The sequence below is a fragment of the Prenolepis imparis genome, unplaced genomic scaffold (genome assembly GCF_030444845.1).
Source record: "Prenolepis imparis isolate NDT839.2.m4 unplaced genomic scaffold, iyPreImpa1.0 SCAF_1, whole genome shotgun sequence".
Classification (NCBI taxonomy): domain Eukaryota; kingdom Metazoa; phylum Arthropoda; class Insecta; order Hymenoptera; family Formicidae; genus Prenolepis; species Prenolepis imparis.
In genome coordinates this window covers 24,331,359-24,351,233 of record NW_028141159.1, presented here as the reverse complement: position 1 = coordinate 24,351,233, position 19,875 = coordinate 24,331,359, and the positions used below count along the sequence as shown (strand labels likewise).

Here is a 19,875-nt window from a genome sequence, read left to right as displayed (position 1 = left end):
TAGGAGAGTGAAAAAGAAAAATACAACTTTATATATTTTTTCAAAAAAATACTAATTATAAAAGAAATAACAAATGTGAAAAATAACTATTACACTTGTCACACCAAATAATGGAGAAGGCAAAAAACATGGTTTTGATTTCTACGGAAAATCTCGAAAAAATGCAACGAATGCAGCATCATCAGCCGGAAATAATTCGAATCTATCGAATCGAAGGAGAAAAATATGGAGATATCAGATGGAAATAATAATAACTCTGTACGGACTCCGGGAACTCATTTATTCGCGTCTCGACGCGGAGATGTGGCGTATTCTCAATCTCGCGACTCCTACCGACGAAGGCGAGAGATGGAAATTGTATAAGGAAACACTTCGACGTTATCTTCACTTTGTTCGGGAAGCGAAACGATCTCGCAACGATTCGCGCAATGATACGCAAGGCAACGTCGATGTCGGAGATGGCGAGCAGAACGAAGACATCGATATGACGTTATTAAACGAAGATCTCCCGGAAATGGGAACTTCAATTAGCAGTGAAGGAAACATTAGCGAAAGTAGTTTTGAAAAGAAACGTGCTTAAACAGCGGAAATGATTAAAGAAATACTCAACAATGTACCTAAAACTTATCTCGTCAAAGCACACTCACTATTAAAATATTTGCTTAAAATTCCGTCATCTAAGAGATTAGCTGGGATAAACGCAGACTCGTCACTATAGACAATGAAGTTGTAACGGGGTCGAATATTACTGAACTTATAAACGACGCTGTACGCGAGAGAAAAACGGTGAAAGCAACCGGGAGAATTCAGTTTGCGAGATTACTTCGCGACATAAATACGCTTTTCAATCTCATAGAAAATCGCGATTTATTGACTATGTTGGCACGTAAATCTCAGCGTATTAAAAATACGTTGCCGTACGGGAGCTCAACTCCGAAAATTCCGCTCTCACATTCAAAGTTATACAGACGAAAATTAGACGAAACTGAAGAAGACACGGTGTTTTTATCCGTCACTGACGATAGCGAAAACATTAATAAGCAACGAGGATTCACTGACAAAAAGGAAGAAAGGTTTATTTCATTGGAGCAAACTCGAATAATGGAACTCGAAAAATTGTATTACGATCCCTCGCACTACGCAGGCTATTCCGCGGAGAATTTATCTAGAGCTGCTAAACCACATTTTACGCGTAACGACGTCATTGAATGGCTTAAATCGCAAGATACGTACACGCTACATCGTCCAGTACGACGAAAATTTCCGCGTTTATATTATAACGTGACAAATATCGACGATTTATGGGAGGCAGATTTAATCGATCTTCGTAATCTCAAAAGTTATAATGACGGATGTTCCTATCTGCTGACAATTATTGACGTGCTTAGTAAATTTGTTTGGGAGAACCATTACGTGACAAAACAGCTACCTGCGTGACAAAAGCCTTTCAACGTGTGCTTTTGAGAAACAATAAACGAATACCTGTATACTTGTAAACGGATAAAGATAAAGAATTTATAGCTAATCCTGTACAAAAATTCTTTAAGAAAAAGGCATACGTTTTCTGTAGCCCGCAATCCCGATATTAAAGCAGCTGTTGTAGAACGATTTAATAGAACGCTCAAGGAGCGGATGTGGCGTTATTTTACACATAAAAATACGCGACGTTACATTGATATTTTACAGGATATCGTTCACGCTTACAATCATACTCGTCATTCTTCTATTAAAATGCAGCCTGCAGTCGTTACGCGGGAAAATGCTCGTATCGCGCGTGAAAATATTAATCTTCGTTGGAACGGCAATGACATCGACAACGTCAACAAGAAGAAAAAGTATCGCGAACGCAAAAAGTTAAATATAACGCTGGTGATCTCGTGCGCGTCGGTAGAGCAAAAGTAGCCTTTGAGAAAGGATACGAGGCAAAGTGGAGCGAAGCAATATTTCGAATTCACCGTGTTCTCGAATGGAGGAAACCCTGCGTATACGAATTAAGTGATTTAGAGAGCGAAATTACGGAATTTTTTACGAACAAGAATTAACACCGGTCAATAAAGACTTACAAGGGGAAGAATTTATCATCGACCGCGTGATAAAAAGCAAAGGACGCGGAAACAATAAACAATTGTTAGTTAGCTGGCAAGATTATCCTTTAAAATTCAATTTTTGGATTCTTGCAGTTTAAGATCTTTGAGTCAAAATGAAGGAGGAGCAATTTTACATGATTCTTCCGAGCAATAGTAGTATGAGTTACTTTCCGGAAAATAAAACCACGTGTTTTACCACTGAATTACCTCAACGTATAGAGTTACAGAGGCGATGGAAAGTAGCGCTTGCTGAGATTCAGTTTCCATATTGTTTTTTACATATACGATCAGACGAGAAAGGAATAATCAGGTTTATTGATATTAGTGAGAAGGAAGCAGTAATTAAGGCTGAGAAATCACAACTACCGACGGGAGTTTACTCGAATATGCAAGATATTATAGATGCCTTAAATTTCGCAGCCAAATCTGTTGAATCGCTATAATTTGGCAATTCGATGCTAGCAAAGGTGGTAAAACTTTCATGAAACTTTCCTGTGAAAAAAAGAAATGTTCTATGGTTCATTATGTAAATTTTTCCGAAAAAATTCACAGCATACTCGGATTTGATATACCAGTTACCCAGCGAGAAATGATTGGTCGAATCGACGTCAATTCAACATCAATTCGACCAAATTGACGTTGATTCGACGTCGAATCGACATCGATTCGACCACCATTTCTCACTGGGTAAACGTATTAGGGATCTTGATCAACAGAAAAGTGATTCTGCTATAGCAACTTTTTTGCCGGCAAGATTTTATAATGAAATCAGCAAAGGTATACACAGTAAAGAGAATCTCGATAAACTCATAAGTGGTTCAATTATCCTAGACCTTATGTTGCCTTCATGGGTTTATGATGAAGAAATTTATTCGTTGCAATTTTATAAGCTCTCGCGCAATTATCCGATCATATCCACTAAACCAGCTAGTTTGTTGCGTGCCATTCCCGACAAGCTCTTTGTCTATTGTGACATTTGCGAACCTTATATTATAGGCGATGTACAAGCTCCACTTCTTCGCGTAGTCGCACTCGATGCACGAAATAATTACGCGTTTGCATCCAGTCAAGTAAGACTTTTCTCGCACATGTATTACATTGCATTGCGACGTGTTTTACGTACGATCGAAATAGATATAAGAGATCAACTTGGAAAGAGTATACCATTTGAATTTGGAACGTTGACGGTGACATTACACTTTAGGCGAGTCGATTAAATATTATAAAAATACTCAACAGCTACGATAGAAAAAATAAAAAGAGAAAAAAGCAAATTAATTCCTATTAATGGATCACTATTCGGAATATTACGAGCAATTATAGAACGAGGCTAGTCGTGGCGGCGGAATTCCGCGAATTTTTGTCGGATCAGCCTATCAACGTGGTCACGGTATCGGAAGTTTTCTCGGAGGATTATTCAAACGCGTGCTGCCTTATCTAAGTAAGGGTGTACGGGCGGTAGGAAAAGAAGCTTTACGTGCCGGTGTTAATATAATCGAAGATGTTGAAAATAATACTCCGTTAAAGTAGCAATAAAACATTGTTTTGAAGAATCACGCGACAATCTCAAAAGAAAAGCTAAATAAAAAATAGGTAGTCTGATGAAAGGTTTAGGATATAAATTGGATGCAAAAATGCATGTAGCTCAGTTTCCATTTGGGGCGCTTGATGCGCACATCGTTAAATCAGCGACAACAACGGGACGTAAACGACGACGTACGAAAAGTTCGTCGAAAATCAAGACGCGCGGGAAAAAAAGAACAAAATTCGAAGAACAAGAAAAAGAAGAAAAACACACGACAGTGAAAAGACTCAAGTCTGCGAAACGACAGAAAATTGGCAAGAAACGCACCGTATCCGATATATTTTCTTAAACATTATTATTTTAAACTCAGCAACAAAAAAATTCTAGAAAATAAGTATGTCTTTTCTTCACACACACTCGAGCGAGTGTTTAAAAAGCAAACTCGATCTCTTTTCTTTACCGCCTACGCAAACTAGTATCGAAAGTTTGCAATGGATTTATTACAATTTACAAGCTTGTGACCTCTCTCTCGGACGACTCACCAATAGAATTCGTCATCCCCGGTCACGGAGAAGAATATCTAGATCTCACACACACAATACTGAGTCTTCGTATACGCGTAGACCCGTTCGACGTTTCAACGAGAGGAACTACAGGAACAAGCAGCAGCAGCGCCAGCAGCGAAAGCAACGTAGGCCCCGTAAATCATTTACTTCATTCAATTTTCAATCAGATCGATGTATATTTCAATCAAAAGCTCGTGTCGCCTCCAAACAACGCTTACGCGTACCGCGCGTACATCGAGGCATTGTTAAATTATTCTTCACCCGCAAAAACTTCCCATCTAACTTCATGCTTGTGGGACGCGGATACACCCGATCACGTGGACGAATTGTTGGAATCGAAAACAGCCAATCCTGCACTCGTGAGACGCGCTCAATACATCCGCGGCGGTCGAACGCTAGATCTTATGGGTCATCTTCATTGCGATGTTTTCAATCAAGACAAATTCTTGATTAATGGTGTGGAAGTACGACTGAGACTCGTCCGCTTGAAAGATTTGTTTTGTCTTATGGAAAGTAATGGCTCCTCAAAAATTCATATTCTCGATGCCAGTTTGCTTATAAGAAGGACAAAAATTAGCTCCGGAGTATTACTAGCACACGCTAGAATGCTGAGTGAAGTTACAGCCAAGTATCCGCTCACGAGAGTCGAGGTTAAATCATTCACGATTCACAGCAGTTTGTGGGTGAATCTTTAGATAACGTAATACTCGGACAACTACCGAAACGTATAATTGTCGGTTTCGTAAATAATAGAGTGTTTAATGGTGATATAAAATTAAATCCGTTTAAGGTAAATGCTGGAGTGACGGCCGAACTCCGATAGGTTAGCACCACACATATCCAAATATATACACGTATACACATATACACACGATAGGTTAGCACCACACATATCCAAACATATGCACGTATACGCATATACACACACATATGCGTGAAAATGTTTTTAATATATAACTTTTTTATTAGACTTGCAATCTCACTTTTTATTGTTTACTAATATTTCTTCATGTTAACCCTATCGCGTATACTATATTTTATGCACAGATAAACTGCAGAACTATTTTTATTAAATAAGTATTGTTACGAGCTGACATGAAAGAAGCCGATAACAAAACTGTAATTTTTGATTTTTATATGATTTATATATGGAATTATAGCTAACGCGGTCCGTTTTTATAAGTACTTTAATCGTGGAAAAGGATTTATTGATCTGTATAGTCAATAAAAAGATATCCCAAAATAATCTCTATATTCGCATTCAGTCGGTAAAAACATACCTCCAGCATCCCCTTAACTTCAAAAATTACGGAATAAATTTCTTCTCGCTGTACGTCGACGGCTCACAAATTCCTAATAGACCGTTACAGTCAATTTTCTCGTCGGAAGAATCTCTTTACGTCGAAGCTTATCAAACTCTCTTTTCGGGAACGGGTATCCATTTTTTAAACGAAGGAAATTCTATAGTAGTAGTAGAGATGATTATTCTATAGAAGTAGAGATGATTATTCCAAGGGATATACACTTTTTGCTTTTGATCTTACGCCTGATTTGTCAGCTAATTGCGCCGGACACTGGAATCTCGTGAGACACGGAAGTTTACGATTAGAAGTACGATTCGAAAAAGCTCTCACCGAAACCATTAATTGTATTGTCTACGCAGAATTTGATAACGTGATAGAAATTGACTCGTCAAGTTATCGTTGATTTTTCCGGCTAGATTTTACGTCACTCAAAATAATACTCCGTTAAAAATTTTTTTCTCGCATTTTTCTCATCATTCAAAATATCATCATCACTGACATATGTACATTGTAAAAAACATGTAATGAAAAAAGAAACATGTAATGAAAAAGAATTCAGTTTTTTTCGAGACACGAACGTCGTCGGTTCGCAAAAAAAGCACCTCCGCATTATGGATATAGTCGTCGACATACAAGGCTTCCGTGATATTAACGGTGAATTCATTACTAAGGAAGTAGCCGTTGTTGCGATTAACACTGCAATCGTCAGTCATTGGCTAATATTGCCACCGCATCCGTTTGGTGAATTACCCGAAAGAGTAAGACGAGAAAATAATTGGCTCACAAGAAATTATCACGGCATCGAATGGTTCGACGGCGACGTTGATCTAAAATATTTTGCAACGCATCTGCGCGACATTACAAGACACGTGCGTTACATTTATGTTAGAGAAAACGAAAAAGCACGATATCTACAGAATCTACTTTCCAGATATATAAATAATTTAGAAGGCGTATCGCCGGCATTCAAAAATCTATTGCTAGAGGAAGAATACAGACGACATTGTAATCATCACGGATTTCAAAATTTCGTCAACTTTCATTGTGCATTACGCAACGCGTACAAATTAAAATCTTGGTTAGTCGAGCAAAATAATCTTGATACTGACGTCACGTACTACAAATGTCATCCTATTTGTAGTACCCCCGAAAATTGGGAAATAATCACCGACAACAACACCAAGGATTGTACTTTCAACATTGAACCTTTCGAACTAAACCCGAATATTAAAGTACAATCTGATATTGAAAAAGTAGAAGAACAACTCGACTCTGACAAAAACGCAACAAAACAGTCGAAATCAAAGCTTTTGAAAAATATTTGCTTGTTCTTTTCATCAAAAAGAAAAAAATGAACTCACGTGAGATACTACATGCATTGCGTCAACTCAATGTCAATCATGTGGGTGTCTATCCTGCGGACAGAATTCCAAGAGTATGGACAAGATCAACTGCCATCATTGCTAATACAGACGATCATAATCGACCTGGAGAACATTGGATTGCTTTCTTCCTCGACAAAGACCATACAGCTACATACTTTGATAGTTACGGATTGCCACCTTTGGATCCCAGATTTCTGGTACGGCTTCGTCGAAACTCTATCATCCATCGTTGGAATAATCAACAATTACAATGAACTTTCTCTCTAACTTGCGGACAATACAGCTGTGTATTTTTATATTACATGAGTAATGGTTACGATCTCAATCAGTTTCTTACTCTTTTTATCGAAAATTATGAACAAAATGATCGAATAATCTTACAATTATTTCGTAAAATTTTTCTTCACGAAAAACGTGCTTAAAAAATATCTTGACTAACTTTATATACATATAATAAAGTAATATTGTCTTATGTAAAAAACCAATTTGAATAAATGTAAACTTTTTCTCATTAAAATTATTTAGTATTTTCTTCCCATTATTTCCCTTTTCCCTTTTTACTGTGAAACACTCACGTTTTTTCTCTAAAAATTAAAATTACATCATAATCAGTGCGATAATGTCTTTTCTTTATTCGTCTCTGTTGTCCTAATGTTCGACTTTTCTCTTATTGTCACTAACATTAATATTGTTACCTGGCACGCGAGCGGGGCCCATCTCCCTCAACTTTAACCTGTGGTGGAACCGTGGTCGGGACCCCCGCTGGGTTAATGGCCTATGACGAGACGACACTCCCCGCTGGTTTAGTGACGTCACCGGTGCCAGACGCAGTGGTGCCACAAACGGGCCTCGGTAGTATGCGGTAGCATTGGAGGGGATGACGCGCCAACTACAATGCTACGTAACGATACATCCGAGATCGAGTCTCGGCTCGCTCTTTAATTTTTTAAAATGTTCTTTGCTTATATTTTAATATTTTTTTTCTTTTTATATATATATATATATATATATATATATGTACAAATATAAAAAATAATAAAATCCATCCACTCTTGGCCAAATATTTTTTTTTATTTAATATATTTTAATAAAATATTTATTTTTAAAAGACATGTACATGTTGGCCAAGAGTGGGTGGATTTTATTATTTTTTATATTTGTTACATATATGTATAAAAAGAAAAAAATATTAAAATATAAGCAAAAAACATTTTAACAAATTAAAGAGCGAGCCGAGACTCGATCTCGGATGTATCGTTACGTAGCATTGTAGTTGGCGCGTCATCCCCTCCAATGCTACCGCATGCTATCGAGGCCCGTTTGTGGCACCACTGGCCAGAGGGTGAGGGTGGGGTTTGTTTTGACCCCACATAGTGTATTACTTACTATTGTACTTCAAACGAATACAAGTCTACAAACTTTTCTATTTAATATACATAATATAAGAATGTGTGCGTGTGCGTGTGCGTGTGCGTGTGCGTGTGCGTGTGCGTGTGCGTGTGCGTGTGCGTGTGCGTGTGCGTGTGCGTGTGCGTGTGCGTGTGCGTGTGCGTGTGTGTGCGCGCGCGCGCCGCATAGTGACCGCGGCGACAGTGTCTATATTTAATATTTAAATACTATCCAAAAATTCATCGCTCGTATATTTCGATGGATTTTTGGCTAATTTTAAAATGTTAAATGTTGATACAATGGTCCATATTCTGGATCTTGTTTTATCGATAAAAGAAAATTCAGAATATGGGTGTATGTCCTATGTCGCCGCAGACCCTATGCGGCGCATTAATTCTTATATCATGTATATTTAATAAAAGAATTTGTACGCTGGTGTCTGCATGGTACCAAAATTTTCTGTAAACAATACACTATCGAAATATATAATGGATGAATTTTTTGGCTCGCCTTTAAGTATTAAAAATCGATACTTTGTTGCTGCGGACCCTATACTGCGAATAAATAAATTATGTATATTTAGTAAAAGAATTTGTACGCTGGTGTCTGCATAATGCCAAAGTATTCTGTAAACAATGTAATATCGAAATATATAAGCGTTGAATTTTTGGCTCGTATTAAAATATTAAAAATCGACACTATTTCGCCGCGGACACTAAGCGTCGCATTTTTATATTATGTATATTAAATAAAAGAATTTTTACGCTGGTGTCTGCATGCAACTAAAATATTCTGCAAACAATGTACAGTCGAAATATACAAGAGATGAATTTTTGGCTCGTCTTAAAAGTAGACAATATGTTGCCGCGGACTCTATACTGCGCATACATAAATCATGTATATTTAATGAAAAAATTTGTACGCTGGTGTCTGCTTGGTACCAAAATTTTCTGTAAACAATGTACTATTAAAATATATAATCGATGAAATTTTGCCTCGCCTTTAAATATTAAAAATCAATACTTTGTTGCCGCGGACTCTATAGGGCGTAGACTTCTACTATGTGTATTAAATAAAAGAATTTGCAGACTTGTATTTGTTTAATAAAAAGAGCCAACAATTCATCACTTATTTTTTTCACTATTACATTGTTTGCATATTATTTTTGTACCGTATAGATACGAGCTTGCAAATTCAATCCGTTAGTAAAATTAATTATTAATAATAAATAAGCAAATAAATTAATAAAAATATAAATAAATTTTAATATGATTTTTTATAACTTAATAATAATTTAAAATTATATCTCAAAGATTAAATGTTAATAACAACTTAAAAATAAAATTAATTTATTTTGACATAAATGAGTGCTTAATAATTGAATTTTGTATTAAAAACTATATTATTGAGATTTTAGTAATTTAGTTAGTAAACTGAAGAAGCCGCGCGCGTTAGCGCGCGCTGCGTGCTAGCCCCTTTCTAAAAAAAGGCATGTTATTGACATTGTTGTTTCCACGATGCTGATTGGCAATCTCTATTCTCGTTGTGCGTTATATTCATAGCATCAAACAGCTGTCGTCAGCTAAGGATTAACAGTTTCACAGTTTTGTTTAAAATAAAGTTAAATAAAATTATAATTATTAAAAATATTAATTATTACATAAAATCGGATAATGGCGCGCGCAAAGCGCGCGTTTGTCTTGTCTAGTAATATATAAATTAGAAGTGTATTGTAGAAATTAGCTGTGTGTGACTTACAAATAGGTCATTGACAAATTATCAAATAGCTTTTAATTATATGTATTTATTTAAACTTAAGGAGTTTTTTCTAAGTCGCTGAATACGAATGAGAGAGCAGAAGAGAGAAAGAGCGAGAGAGAGAGAGAGAGAGAGAGAGAGGGGGGGGAAGAGAGGGGGGAAGAGAGGGAGGGAGGAAGAGAGAGGGAGGGGAAGAGAGAGAGAGAGAGAGAGAGAGAGAGAGAGAGAGAGAGAGAGAGAGAGAGAGAGAGAGAGAGAGAGAGAGAGAGAGAAGGAGAAAGAGCAAACGGGACAGAGTTTAGTTAAATATGTAATTAAAATTTTAATTATTTATGTAATAAATAATTATCTAATTTAAGTCGGGTTTAATGTCATCTTAATCGTAGAAATCTCATTAATCCATTAAAATTATTTTTAAACTGACAATATTAAATTTAGTTTCTATTTTATTAAATGTTTATCTTCTCGACGCGCTAGAACAGCTCAGAGAGATCAGCTAACTCGAGAATCATATCGATTGCGAGAGCAAGAACAAGACCGTTAGTGAAGAACGTGTGCGCGTGTATGCGTGAGCGCGTGGACTCGTATGTGCGTGCGTGCGTGCGTGTGTGTGTGTGTGTGTGTGTGTGTGTGTGTGTGTGTGTGTGTGTGTGAGCGCAGATATCAGTTTAATGAACACACGCGAATATATGTGTGCGTGAACGCTTGTGCGTGTATGTATATGCGGATTGTATGCGCGAGCGAAATATACATACAATGTATGTGTATGTACGTATACAAGTACACGGTTAAATATAGGTCGTATGCATGAACGGCCGAGTACAATATATTCGAATGCACGCAAATGCGAGTGTATATGCGAATATATGAGTGCACGGATATATGTGAATCGTATGCATGAACGGATAAATTCAGATGCACACAAAAATATGTGTACGTGAGCGCTTGTGCGCATATACAAGGTATCAGTAACAGGCAGGACAAAATTTCAGGGTGATTCTACATGATAAAACAAAAATCAAGAATCACCCCTTAAATTTTGTCCCATCCGTTGCCGAACATCTGTATATGCGAACGCGTGAGCGGCGGAATACAATATATTCGAATACGCATAATTAATCGTGATCCTGGGTGTTAGGGAATATGCCGAGAGACGAAATCCTCGTCCAAAGCGGAGAATTCTTCCACTTTGAGTTTTAATCGGCGTTGTGAACCGTTGAATAAGGTCCGTATTTATAGTCGTTTTTCAAATCTCAAGAGCGTCTATTAGGTTAAATACTCAGATTTTATGTCTTGAGATACAGACGGTTCAATAATTACATTTTGATTAAAAATTAACTGAAATTTTGAAGTGAAATTTTCTCTTGAGTATCTCTACTGAATCGAGGTTACAAACGAAATCAAATTGATTTTAAAAATTCATCTATTAAATCATATCATGTCTCAAATCTGAGATGAGATTTGAGAAACGACTATAAATACGGACCTAATGAAGCCGCGTTTCCACGTTTATTATTAGATATTGGTTTGATGTGCGATATTCGTAAACGATTTAGGATGTACTATGCGGCTGTTTCTCTTTATTTTGATATTTACATTATTTTTATTTAATATCTCTAAAATTTCATGAGGTCCGGTATACTGGTCTCCGAATTTACCTGGTTTCGGTCCTTTTAACAAGAATACCTGATCTCCAGGTTTAAAGGTCTAAGGGTTTATTTTTTTGTCGTAATATTTTTTTGATTTGACTTTTGCTGTTACAATGTTTTCGCGCGCATTATGTTGAATCGTGTGAAGTTGTGTGACAAGATTTATTAAATAGTCTTCATAATTTGCTAATTTATCTTCAGGTGGGAGAAGTTCATTTGACGGAACTCGTGCTATTTTTCCGAAAACTAGTTCGTACGGAGTGTGTTTTGTGGCTTCGTGTACGCTAGTATTATAATTGAACATAGCTAATCCGATCCATCTGTCCCATTGTTTTTGCTCGTTTGCGTATTGTTTTAAGTATTCGCTGAGTGCGTGATGTGATCTCTCCAATGATCCGTTTGATTGAAGATGAAAAGCTGTTGTGCGAAATTTTCGTATTTTGAATAATTTGGCAATTTTCTTCATTAAATCGCTAATAAAATTTCTTCCTTGATCTGTAAGTATAGCTTTCGGCGCTCTGAGCACGCAAATAAAACGGTCTACAAAGGCTTCCGCAATGGTTTCTGAGGTTTGGTCAGGTAGCGGTATCCCCATACAATATTTTGTTAGCTGATCTTGTAGTGTTAAGATATATTCGTTGCCTCTTTCGGTCTTAGGTAGCGGGCCTACGATATCCATAGTTACTTTATCAAGCGAAGTGCCAGGCGTATCTGTGATTATCATTGGTTGTTTTGTCTTAACTCGAACGAGTTTTTTCAGTTGACATTGTAAACATTGTTGTATGTGTTTTTGAACGTCCGATTTCAAATTTTCCCAATAATAATTGTGTTTAATTTTATTATATGTTTTGGTTACTCCGCGGTGTCCTCCTGTTGGTGAGCAATGCATTTCGTCGATTATGACAGAACGCAAATCCTTCGGTGGATATTTAATTTGTCCATTGCAAATAATTATTTTCGTAGTTGAGTTAATAAATATCAATTGTAGTTGTACCTTGATATTGTTCCAGGGAACGTTATTAATGAAATCGGTTTTTGCAATGCTAATTGTTTCTAATTTTAAATTTTTGATAACGTTATTTAAATATTTCAAGGTTTTTAAGATGTGATCTAGAGTTGCCGTAAGGCCTACTCGTTAACAGGTAGCGCGATATGATACTAGTGTTTGTATTTTATGGCCTTGGCTTCGCCCAAGGTAAGAGATCCTAAATTTGGTAGTTCGTTTCGCTCGGAAAGTTTCTGAGATCCTGAGTCTAAAGGATTTCCTTGGGTGTCGACAAAATATGCTACGTTATCTTTTCGTAGGAATAATAATTCGCGAGAATCTATGATGTTGCTTTTAATTATTTTATTTTCGATAATTCTGGGTTTCGCTTTCCTTGCTTTTAGATTTTGATTAATAATGTCTTCTTCGTCTTCTTCTTTCTCTTCGGCGTCGAGGTCCTTGTCTGATGTGTCGTTTTTTTCTTTGTTTTGTTCAATATTATCTTCTTCCTTAGCGGTTTTTTGTTTATTACCTTGTCCTGCAGTGGCTTCTTGTCTGTATTCTGTCTTGTTTAGGTGGATCGTGTATTAATACTTTTTCTGTAGTTTGTATTACGATCGGTTCATTTATTTCTTCGAGTGTAAAAGGTATAGAATCGTTATTGTTTTCGACAAAATTAGCTTCAAATATGGGTTCTTCGTTATCTGAGAGATATAAATGAAAATCGTCTTCCTCTTTTTCTTCTTCGCTATCTGATTCTTCTAACATTTTTGAAATTATTTCTGCATCTTCGGGGTTGTTTGGATTTAAGGTTTTTCTTTCTTTTATTAGTTTACAATCGATTTCTTCAAGATTTATTGGATTTTTTGATAATGCGTCTGCATTTATGTTAGTTATTCCTGCCTTATATATGACATCGTATTCGTATTCGGTTAATTTTAGTCTCCAGCGTAATATTCGCACGTTTGCGTCTTGAGCATTTTTAAACCATAATAATGGTTTATGATCAGTGACTAAGGTAAATTTTCTCCCATATAAATACGGAAAATGTTTGACGCAATATACTATGGCTAAAGCTTCCTTTTCGTATGTGTCATATTTTATTTCGTTATCGGTGAGGGTTCTAGAAGCGTACGCGATCGGTCGGTCTTTATTTATTTCTCCCTGTGATAATATTCCTCCTACTGCTATTCCTGATGCGTCTGTGGTTAAGATAAATGGTTTCGAAAAGTCAGGATATTGCAATACAGGTTCTTCACATAATTTTTGTTTTAAAATTTCGAATGATTCTTCTTGTACGGCTGTCCATTCAAAGCGGGTGTCGTTTTTCAGTAAAGAAGTAAGTGGTTTTGCAAATTTAGAAAAGTTCGGTATGAATCGTCTATAATAACCTGCAAGTCCCAAAAATTGTTTAATGTTCTTCGGTGTTTTGGGTCTCGGAAATTGTTGTACTGCTTCTAATTTTTTTTGATCAGGTTTTACTCCATCTTTGCTAATTACGTATCCTAAATATGTTACTTCATTTTTTAGAAATTCACATTTGTCTGGTTGTAATTTTAAGTTGACTTTACGAAGTCGCTCTATTAATGCGTTATATTTTCGTTCATGTTCTTCTAGAGAAGTAGCATAAATAACAATATCGTCCATATAGACAAATAATTCCTCGCCTTGTAATCCAGTCAATACTAGGTCCATTAATCGTTGAAAGGTAGCAGGTGCATTTTTTAATCCGAAAGGCATTCGATCGAATTCATAATGACCGAAAGGAGTGGTAAATGCTGTTTTATGACTGTCGGCAGGATCCATTTTTATTTGATGGAATCCGGAAGCTAGATCACATACTGAGAAGTACTGTGCTCCTCCTAATTGATCCAATATATCTACGATGTTGGGTAATGGATAAGCGTCATCGATAGTTTTGTCGTTTAACGCTCGAAAATCGAGAACCATTCTCCAGCGTTTGTTTCCCTTCGAGTCTTCTTTCTTTGGCACGATCCATATGAGCGTATTATAAGGTGATTGAGACGGTTTTACGATGCTTCCTTCTAACAGTTCTTCTACCTGCTTGTTTATTTCTTCTTTGTGTAATTGCGGGAATCTATACTGACGAGTGTTAATCGGTCGAGCGTCTATAATGGTTATTTGATGTTGTAAAACATGAGTAGCGGTCAGTTTTTCTCCAGGAACATGAAATCGATCTTGACTGTTTGTTATTAATTTTAATATGTTCTGTTGTTCTTCTTTATTTAGATGTTCTAACCGCAGTAATTCCATAATTTGAGTAAATCGAGTTTCCTTTGGTTGTTCGGAAACTACTAGGCAATTATGTAAATTGAAATTTTCTACATTAACTCGTTGTTTTTCTTTGTGTTTTGACTCTCTTCTTCGTGGAAAATTTTTTATAATTTCTTGAGACCTGTCAAATAAGGATGCTGAAATTTTTTCAGACGGTTTATGTTTATTCTCAAATGTTTTATTATTTATTTTTTCAATATTTTTGTTATATTCTTGAGTTTCTCTTAGAAGATTTTCCATTGTAACTTGAGAGGTTTCTAATTCATTTTCATTATTTCTAACAGATAATCCAGTTTTCGGAAATGTAAGTTTTGGAAGGGATAAACGATCCTTTGAATTTTTGGAAAAAGGTTGTGTCGAATTATGAAATGAGGTTTGGTAACTTCCCTCTTCGGAATCGACGGAGCTAGAATTTTCTGACAAGGTTTGACATTTTTCCTTCGAAATTCTAGGAATTTTTTCTTTTGGGAGATTTTTATAACTTTCTTCTCCAATAATTTCTGGATTATCAAAATTTTGAGAAGAGGTTTGGTAACTTCTCTCTTCAAGGATTTCTGGATCATTATAATTTTCAGGAGAGGTTTGGTAACTTTCCTCTCCAAGGATTTTTGATTTATCATAATTTTCAGGAGAGGTTTGGTAACTTCCCTCTTCAAGGATTTTTTATTTATTATAATTTTCAGGAGAGGTTTGGTAACTTCCCTCTCCAAGGATTTTTGATTTATTATAATTTTCAGGAGAGGTTTGGTAACTTCTCTCTTCAAAGATTTTCGATTTATTATAATTTTCAGGAGAGGTTTGGTAACTTCCCTCTCCAAGGATTTTCGATTTATTATAATTTTCAGGAGAGGTTTGGTAACTTCCCTCTCCAAGGATTTTTGATTTATCATAATTTTCAGGAGAGGAGGTTTGGTAACTTCCCTCTCCAAGGATTTCCGATTTATTATAATTTTCAGGAGAGGTTTGGTAACTTCCCTCTCCAAGGATTTCTGGATCATTATAATTTTCAGGAGAGGTTTGGTAACTTCCCTCTCCAAGGATTTTTGAATTATTATAATTTTCGTTTAAATAATTTTTATTCCCTCTCTTACTTTTAATTTTATTCTTTCCTTGAATCATTATTGAAAATTCATCCTCATTGTCTCTAAATATCATCGTATCTTTATCTTCATGGTCCGTGTTAACGTTAGTCTGGTCGTTATCTGATCCCTCTTTCTTGTTATCGATAATTTCGATATCGTCGTCAAATAGTTCGTTCAGTGGTTTTAAACGGAGTGTCGGTACGCGAACTTCTATTTCTTCATCTAGAGTGCTTATGACATTTAGATATGCTTTCCAGAAATATTTTCTACGATAGTATCTCCTAGGAAAATTCCATGTTCTATTTTTAATTTCGGTATATATCCTATTTTAATCTCAGAGTTCTCTATCCTCACAAAAAATAGCGATTCTGATCTTGGAGATACTATTATGGTTTCCGGGGAGAAAAAGGGCACATTAATTCCGGAAATATCTAAATGTCCTTGAGCGTAATCTATTTTTGAAAAAGTTTGTTTGAAGAAATCGTTTCCTAATATTCCGGATTGTGGAATCGGAAAATCATTGGCAACGATATAAAATAATACCGGTAATTCAAAAAGTGTTAGTGTAATTTCTCCTAGGGTATAAACAGGATAATTGTTTATGCCATTTAATTTTAAAATATTCGAATAATTAATACTTGTATTTTCGGGCACAAAATTTTCTTTAATTATATTCGGTCCGGATCCCGTGTCTAACATAAAGATTATTTGAATGGTAATTTTATCGATTTCGACCTGTACCGTAGGCGCGACTATGTTTGTCGAGGCTTACAGTTACGGGCCTGATTTCGAGTTCGTAGTTATTTACTTGGCTTGCCGCTGCACGGATGGGTGTGATGTTCGCTCGGCCCCCGATTTTACACCCGATGTCGAGGGTCCGTTGTAGTTTCCCTGCTCTTTTTCTTTGGCGATTGTTACTCGTAATTCGTAATTGACATGTATCGAGAAGATGGCCTTGTTCTTTGCAATATCGGCAGAATAAATTGTATTTATGTGTTGGTATTGGATTGATTTTAGAGCGGCAATTTCTAGAGATATGGCCATAATTGTTACAAGTTTGACACACGATATTAGTATTGCGTTCATTTTGTTTCTTCCAACAATTATTAGCCGAATGACCGGATTTATCGCACCATTGGCAAATTACTGAAGATTTATTTGTTTGTTGATTAAAGTTATTCTGTCGACATGATTTTGCATTATGACCAATCTTAGAGCATAATTGACAAGTAATGACCTTTTCCTGAATTACGTTAATTGATTGTCGAGATCGTGGGTCGCGTAACCGACATTTATCTGCGCTATGCCCGCGTTTTTTACAAATTTGACAGATTAAAATATCCGTTCCGGTGTTTCCGAAAGGATTTTGATTTTGTGGTGAAAGTTGAGTGAGTTTTCGACAACTACTTGCGGCATGCCCTTCTTTATAACAGATTTGGCAGACTTCTCGAGATAGATTAACGGGTAGCGGTGAATTTTGACTTGATTTAGCGCCTTGTCGTAAATCTGTCATTTGTTGAAGCTCTCTTTCTATTTTTAACGCGTCGGCCACGGTTTCCTGTACGTTTAGGTCTCGCGCTATTCTTTGTTCTATTTCGGGTTTTAGTCCTCTAATAAAGCATTTACACATATCTGTTTCTATAATTGCTTTTATATCTTGTTCAGGCATAGCGTTCCCTGAGCTTCGAAATGCCTCTAGTATTTGTTTTCCGAGAAGTTTAACCCGATTCGCGTAAGTGACGACATCTTCATTATTTTTCTGATAAACGCAACCTAATTCTCCTTGTAATTGGTAGAAGTTTTTGGAGGGACCGTAAATTTTTTTCAAATACGTTGTTAATGCAGCTACGGTATTAAAATCTTGATAGTAAAATCTGTATAGTACGACGCGCTTCCCCCACTATTCGCGTTCTTATAATTTTAGCGAATTGACACTCTGCCTCTTTAGGGAGCATAGATTTTGCTTCCTCGCATCCCTCAATAAAATAATTTAGTGGGGTGTTACTACCGTCGAAAAAGGGAACGGCTTCGACCGCGTATTTTAAAGTGGCGAAAGGATTAACGTTAGCCATGTTTATTGGTGGACCTCCGGATTCGCCGTTAGAATTATCGATATTAATTTTGAAAATCTGATTTTTTGAGTCAATAAATTCGACTTGGTCGGATTCGTCGGGTAATTCACTTATTTCGGTTAAATTAGAATCTCCTAAAAAATGTACGTGTCGAGGCGTAGATCCTGTGAATTTTGATTTAGATTCACGTGTTCTGTGTGATGTTTCTAACGCGGTCTTGTAAAGTTCATCTATTTCGTCTTTGTCCGTTGTGCTTCTAGTCCCTTTACTCATTCCTATTCCCAAAGATCGCACATTTCAATCCCGGACGAGCCCCCAATTAAACGTATGTTACGTCCTGGCCTGCACGAAGGAAAGGCCGCTCGAACAGCGTTTTCCCGAAATCGGAGTGATTTCGGGTCGAACGGACTGTCTGGCTCTTTTGCAGGTCAACGACTGGATAGTCGCTTTTACCTGGCTTATCTCAGGGGTCCGTTCGTCGGTCCTTTTCGGTAAGGGAATTAAATCACTTTTACGCGGGATAGGACCTTGTGCGATCTCGGGGGATATATGAAGGAACGCAGGTGTTTAAATAAGACTTTAAATTCGCGTAATGTAAATAATTATCATTTATTCAAAAAAATAAAATCTTAATAATATTCGGAGAATTAGACATTTGAATTTGTGGACATGTATAAACAATTATATATGAGTGTGTGTGTAACGTTGATGTGCTATGAGGCGGTTGAGGATTCGCGTTGGCTTTTGATCGTCCCGTTTCAATCGGAGAGCGCGTTTCAATGCTCGACGGGCAGCGATTTCCACTACTTATTAAGTTTAGTCGCGATTCCGGGGATTTATTCACTTCCGTGTGGGCGAAGGTGTAGGTTGACTAGTAGCTGGTTGTTGAGTCCCGATGGTCACAATATATGTTTAATGCGAGGATCCAGTATGAAGTGCGTAACTGCCACGACGTAGGCGGAATTAAAGAGAGCGTTCTTGAAAGATTCGCTGCTTTTATACTATTCGTCTGCCCTTCTTATAGGGCAAAAGGCGTCTTCTTTTCTTGTGACTCATAGTCATACGTTCGGTGTTTAATCCCTTTTGCGCAACGTATTGCTCTCTTGTATGAAGGGTTCTTTCCTAATTCTGATCTTTGGTCCGCTGATAGCGTGTGTCGATCGTGATATTTCAACATTACCTATGACTTATTGATCAAAGTGTAGGTTTCGTAATCTCACCGGTCGAGTTGTTTCACAATTGTCTTTCTCCGTTTAATTCTTATAACTAATTTCGGTCTTATAATTAATATGTTCGCGGAACGCGAATCTGCGTAAATCGGGGAGGAGAAAAGAATCGTGCAGTCCACAGGACGTAACACAGGAAAGGGGTTTCGTGAAACACAAAACGCGGATATTTAAACATATACTCGTCAAAAAAATTATCGCACATTATACACACACACACGATGGGCAAAATCCGACCAGCAACTTCCCCCTAGTGCCCATCGGATAATGCTAATGTTGGCGGTGATTGAATATATAGGCAAAAATGCATAGGTAACTTTGATACGCCGTAACTTCGCGAAAAAAAATCGTACGGTATTCAATTTTTTTTTAATTTGTAGAGAAAAGTCCATATTTTACGATAGTAATGATGATATTTGCGAAAAAAATTTAGTACACTCCGTAGAGTTCGTCAAACTATGCAATTTTTTGAAAAAAAACACGTTCCTCCTTTTAAAGGGATGGAGAAAGGGGGAGAGAATAAAATCAAAATCGAACGAAAGTTCCTTAAAG

The 19,875-nt window shown here is 36.7% G+C and overlaps 2 protein-coding genes across 2 annotated transcripts in view; both read left to right on the top strand.

Moving 5' to 3' along the window:
• LOC145932988 (uncharacterized) overlaps window positions 1-19,875 on the top strand; it is a 218,765-nt gene that overhangs the window by 185,465 nt on the left and 13,425 nt on the right. The window lies entirely within an intron of this gene.
• On the top strand, window positions 2,150-3,528 carry LOC145944450 (uncharacterized). Its single transcript, XM_083052780.1, has 3 exons — window positions 2,150-2,300; window positions 2,919-3,291; window positions 3,411-3,528. Exons 1-3 carry the CDS (start codon window positions 2,201-2,203, stop codon window positions 3,526-3,528), a joined length of 591 nt encoding a protein of 196 aa, XP_082908906.1. The 5' UTR covers window positions 2,150-2,200.

What these genes read in the sequence shown, in the direction of transcription:
- LOC145944450 (XM_083052780.1), top strand. Translation starts at nt 2,201, where the DNA reads ATGAAGGAGGAGCAATTTTACATGATTCTTCCGAGCAATAGTAGTATG. An exon ending in TACCACTGAATTACCTCAAC is followed by an intron (nt 2,301 to 2,918) that starts GTATAGAGTTAC and finishes CAATTATCCTAG; the next exon opens with ACCTTATGTTGCCTTCATGG. An exon ending in ACGGTGACATTACACTTTAG is followed by an intron (nt 3,292 to 3,410) that starts GCGAGTCGATTA and finishes GAGCAATTATAG; the next exon opens with AACGAGGCTAGTCGTGGCGG.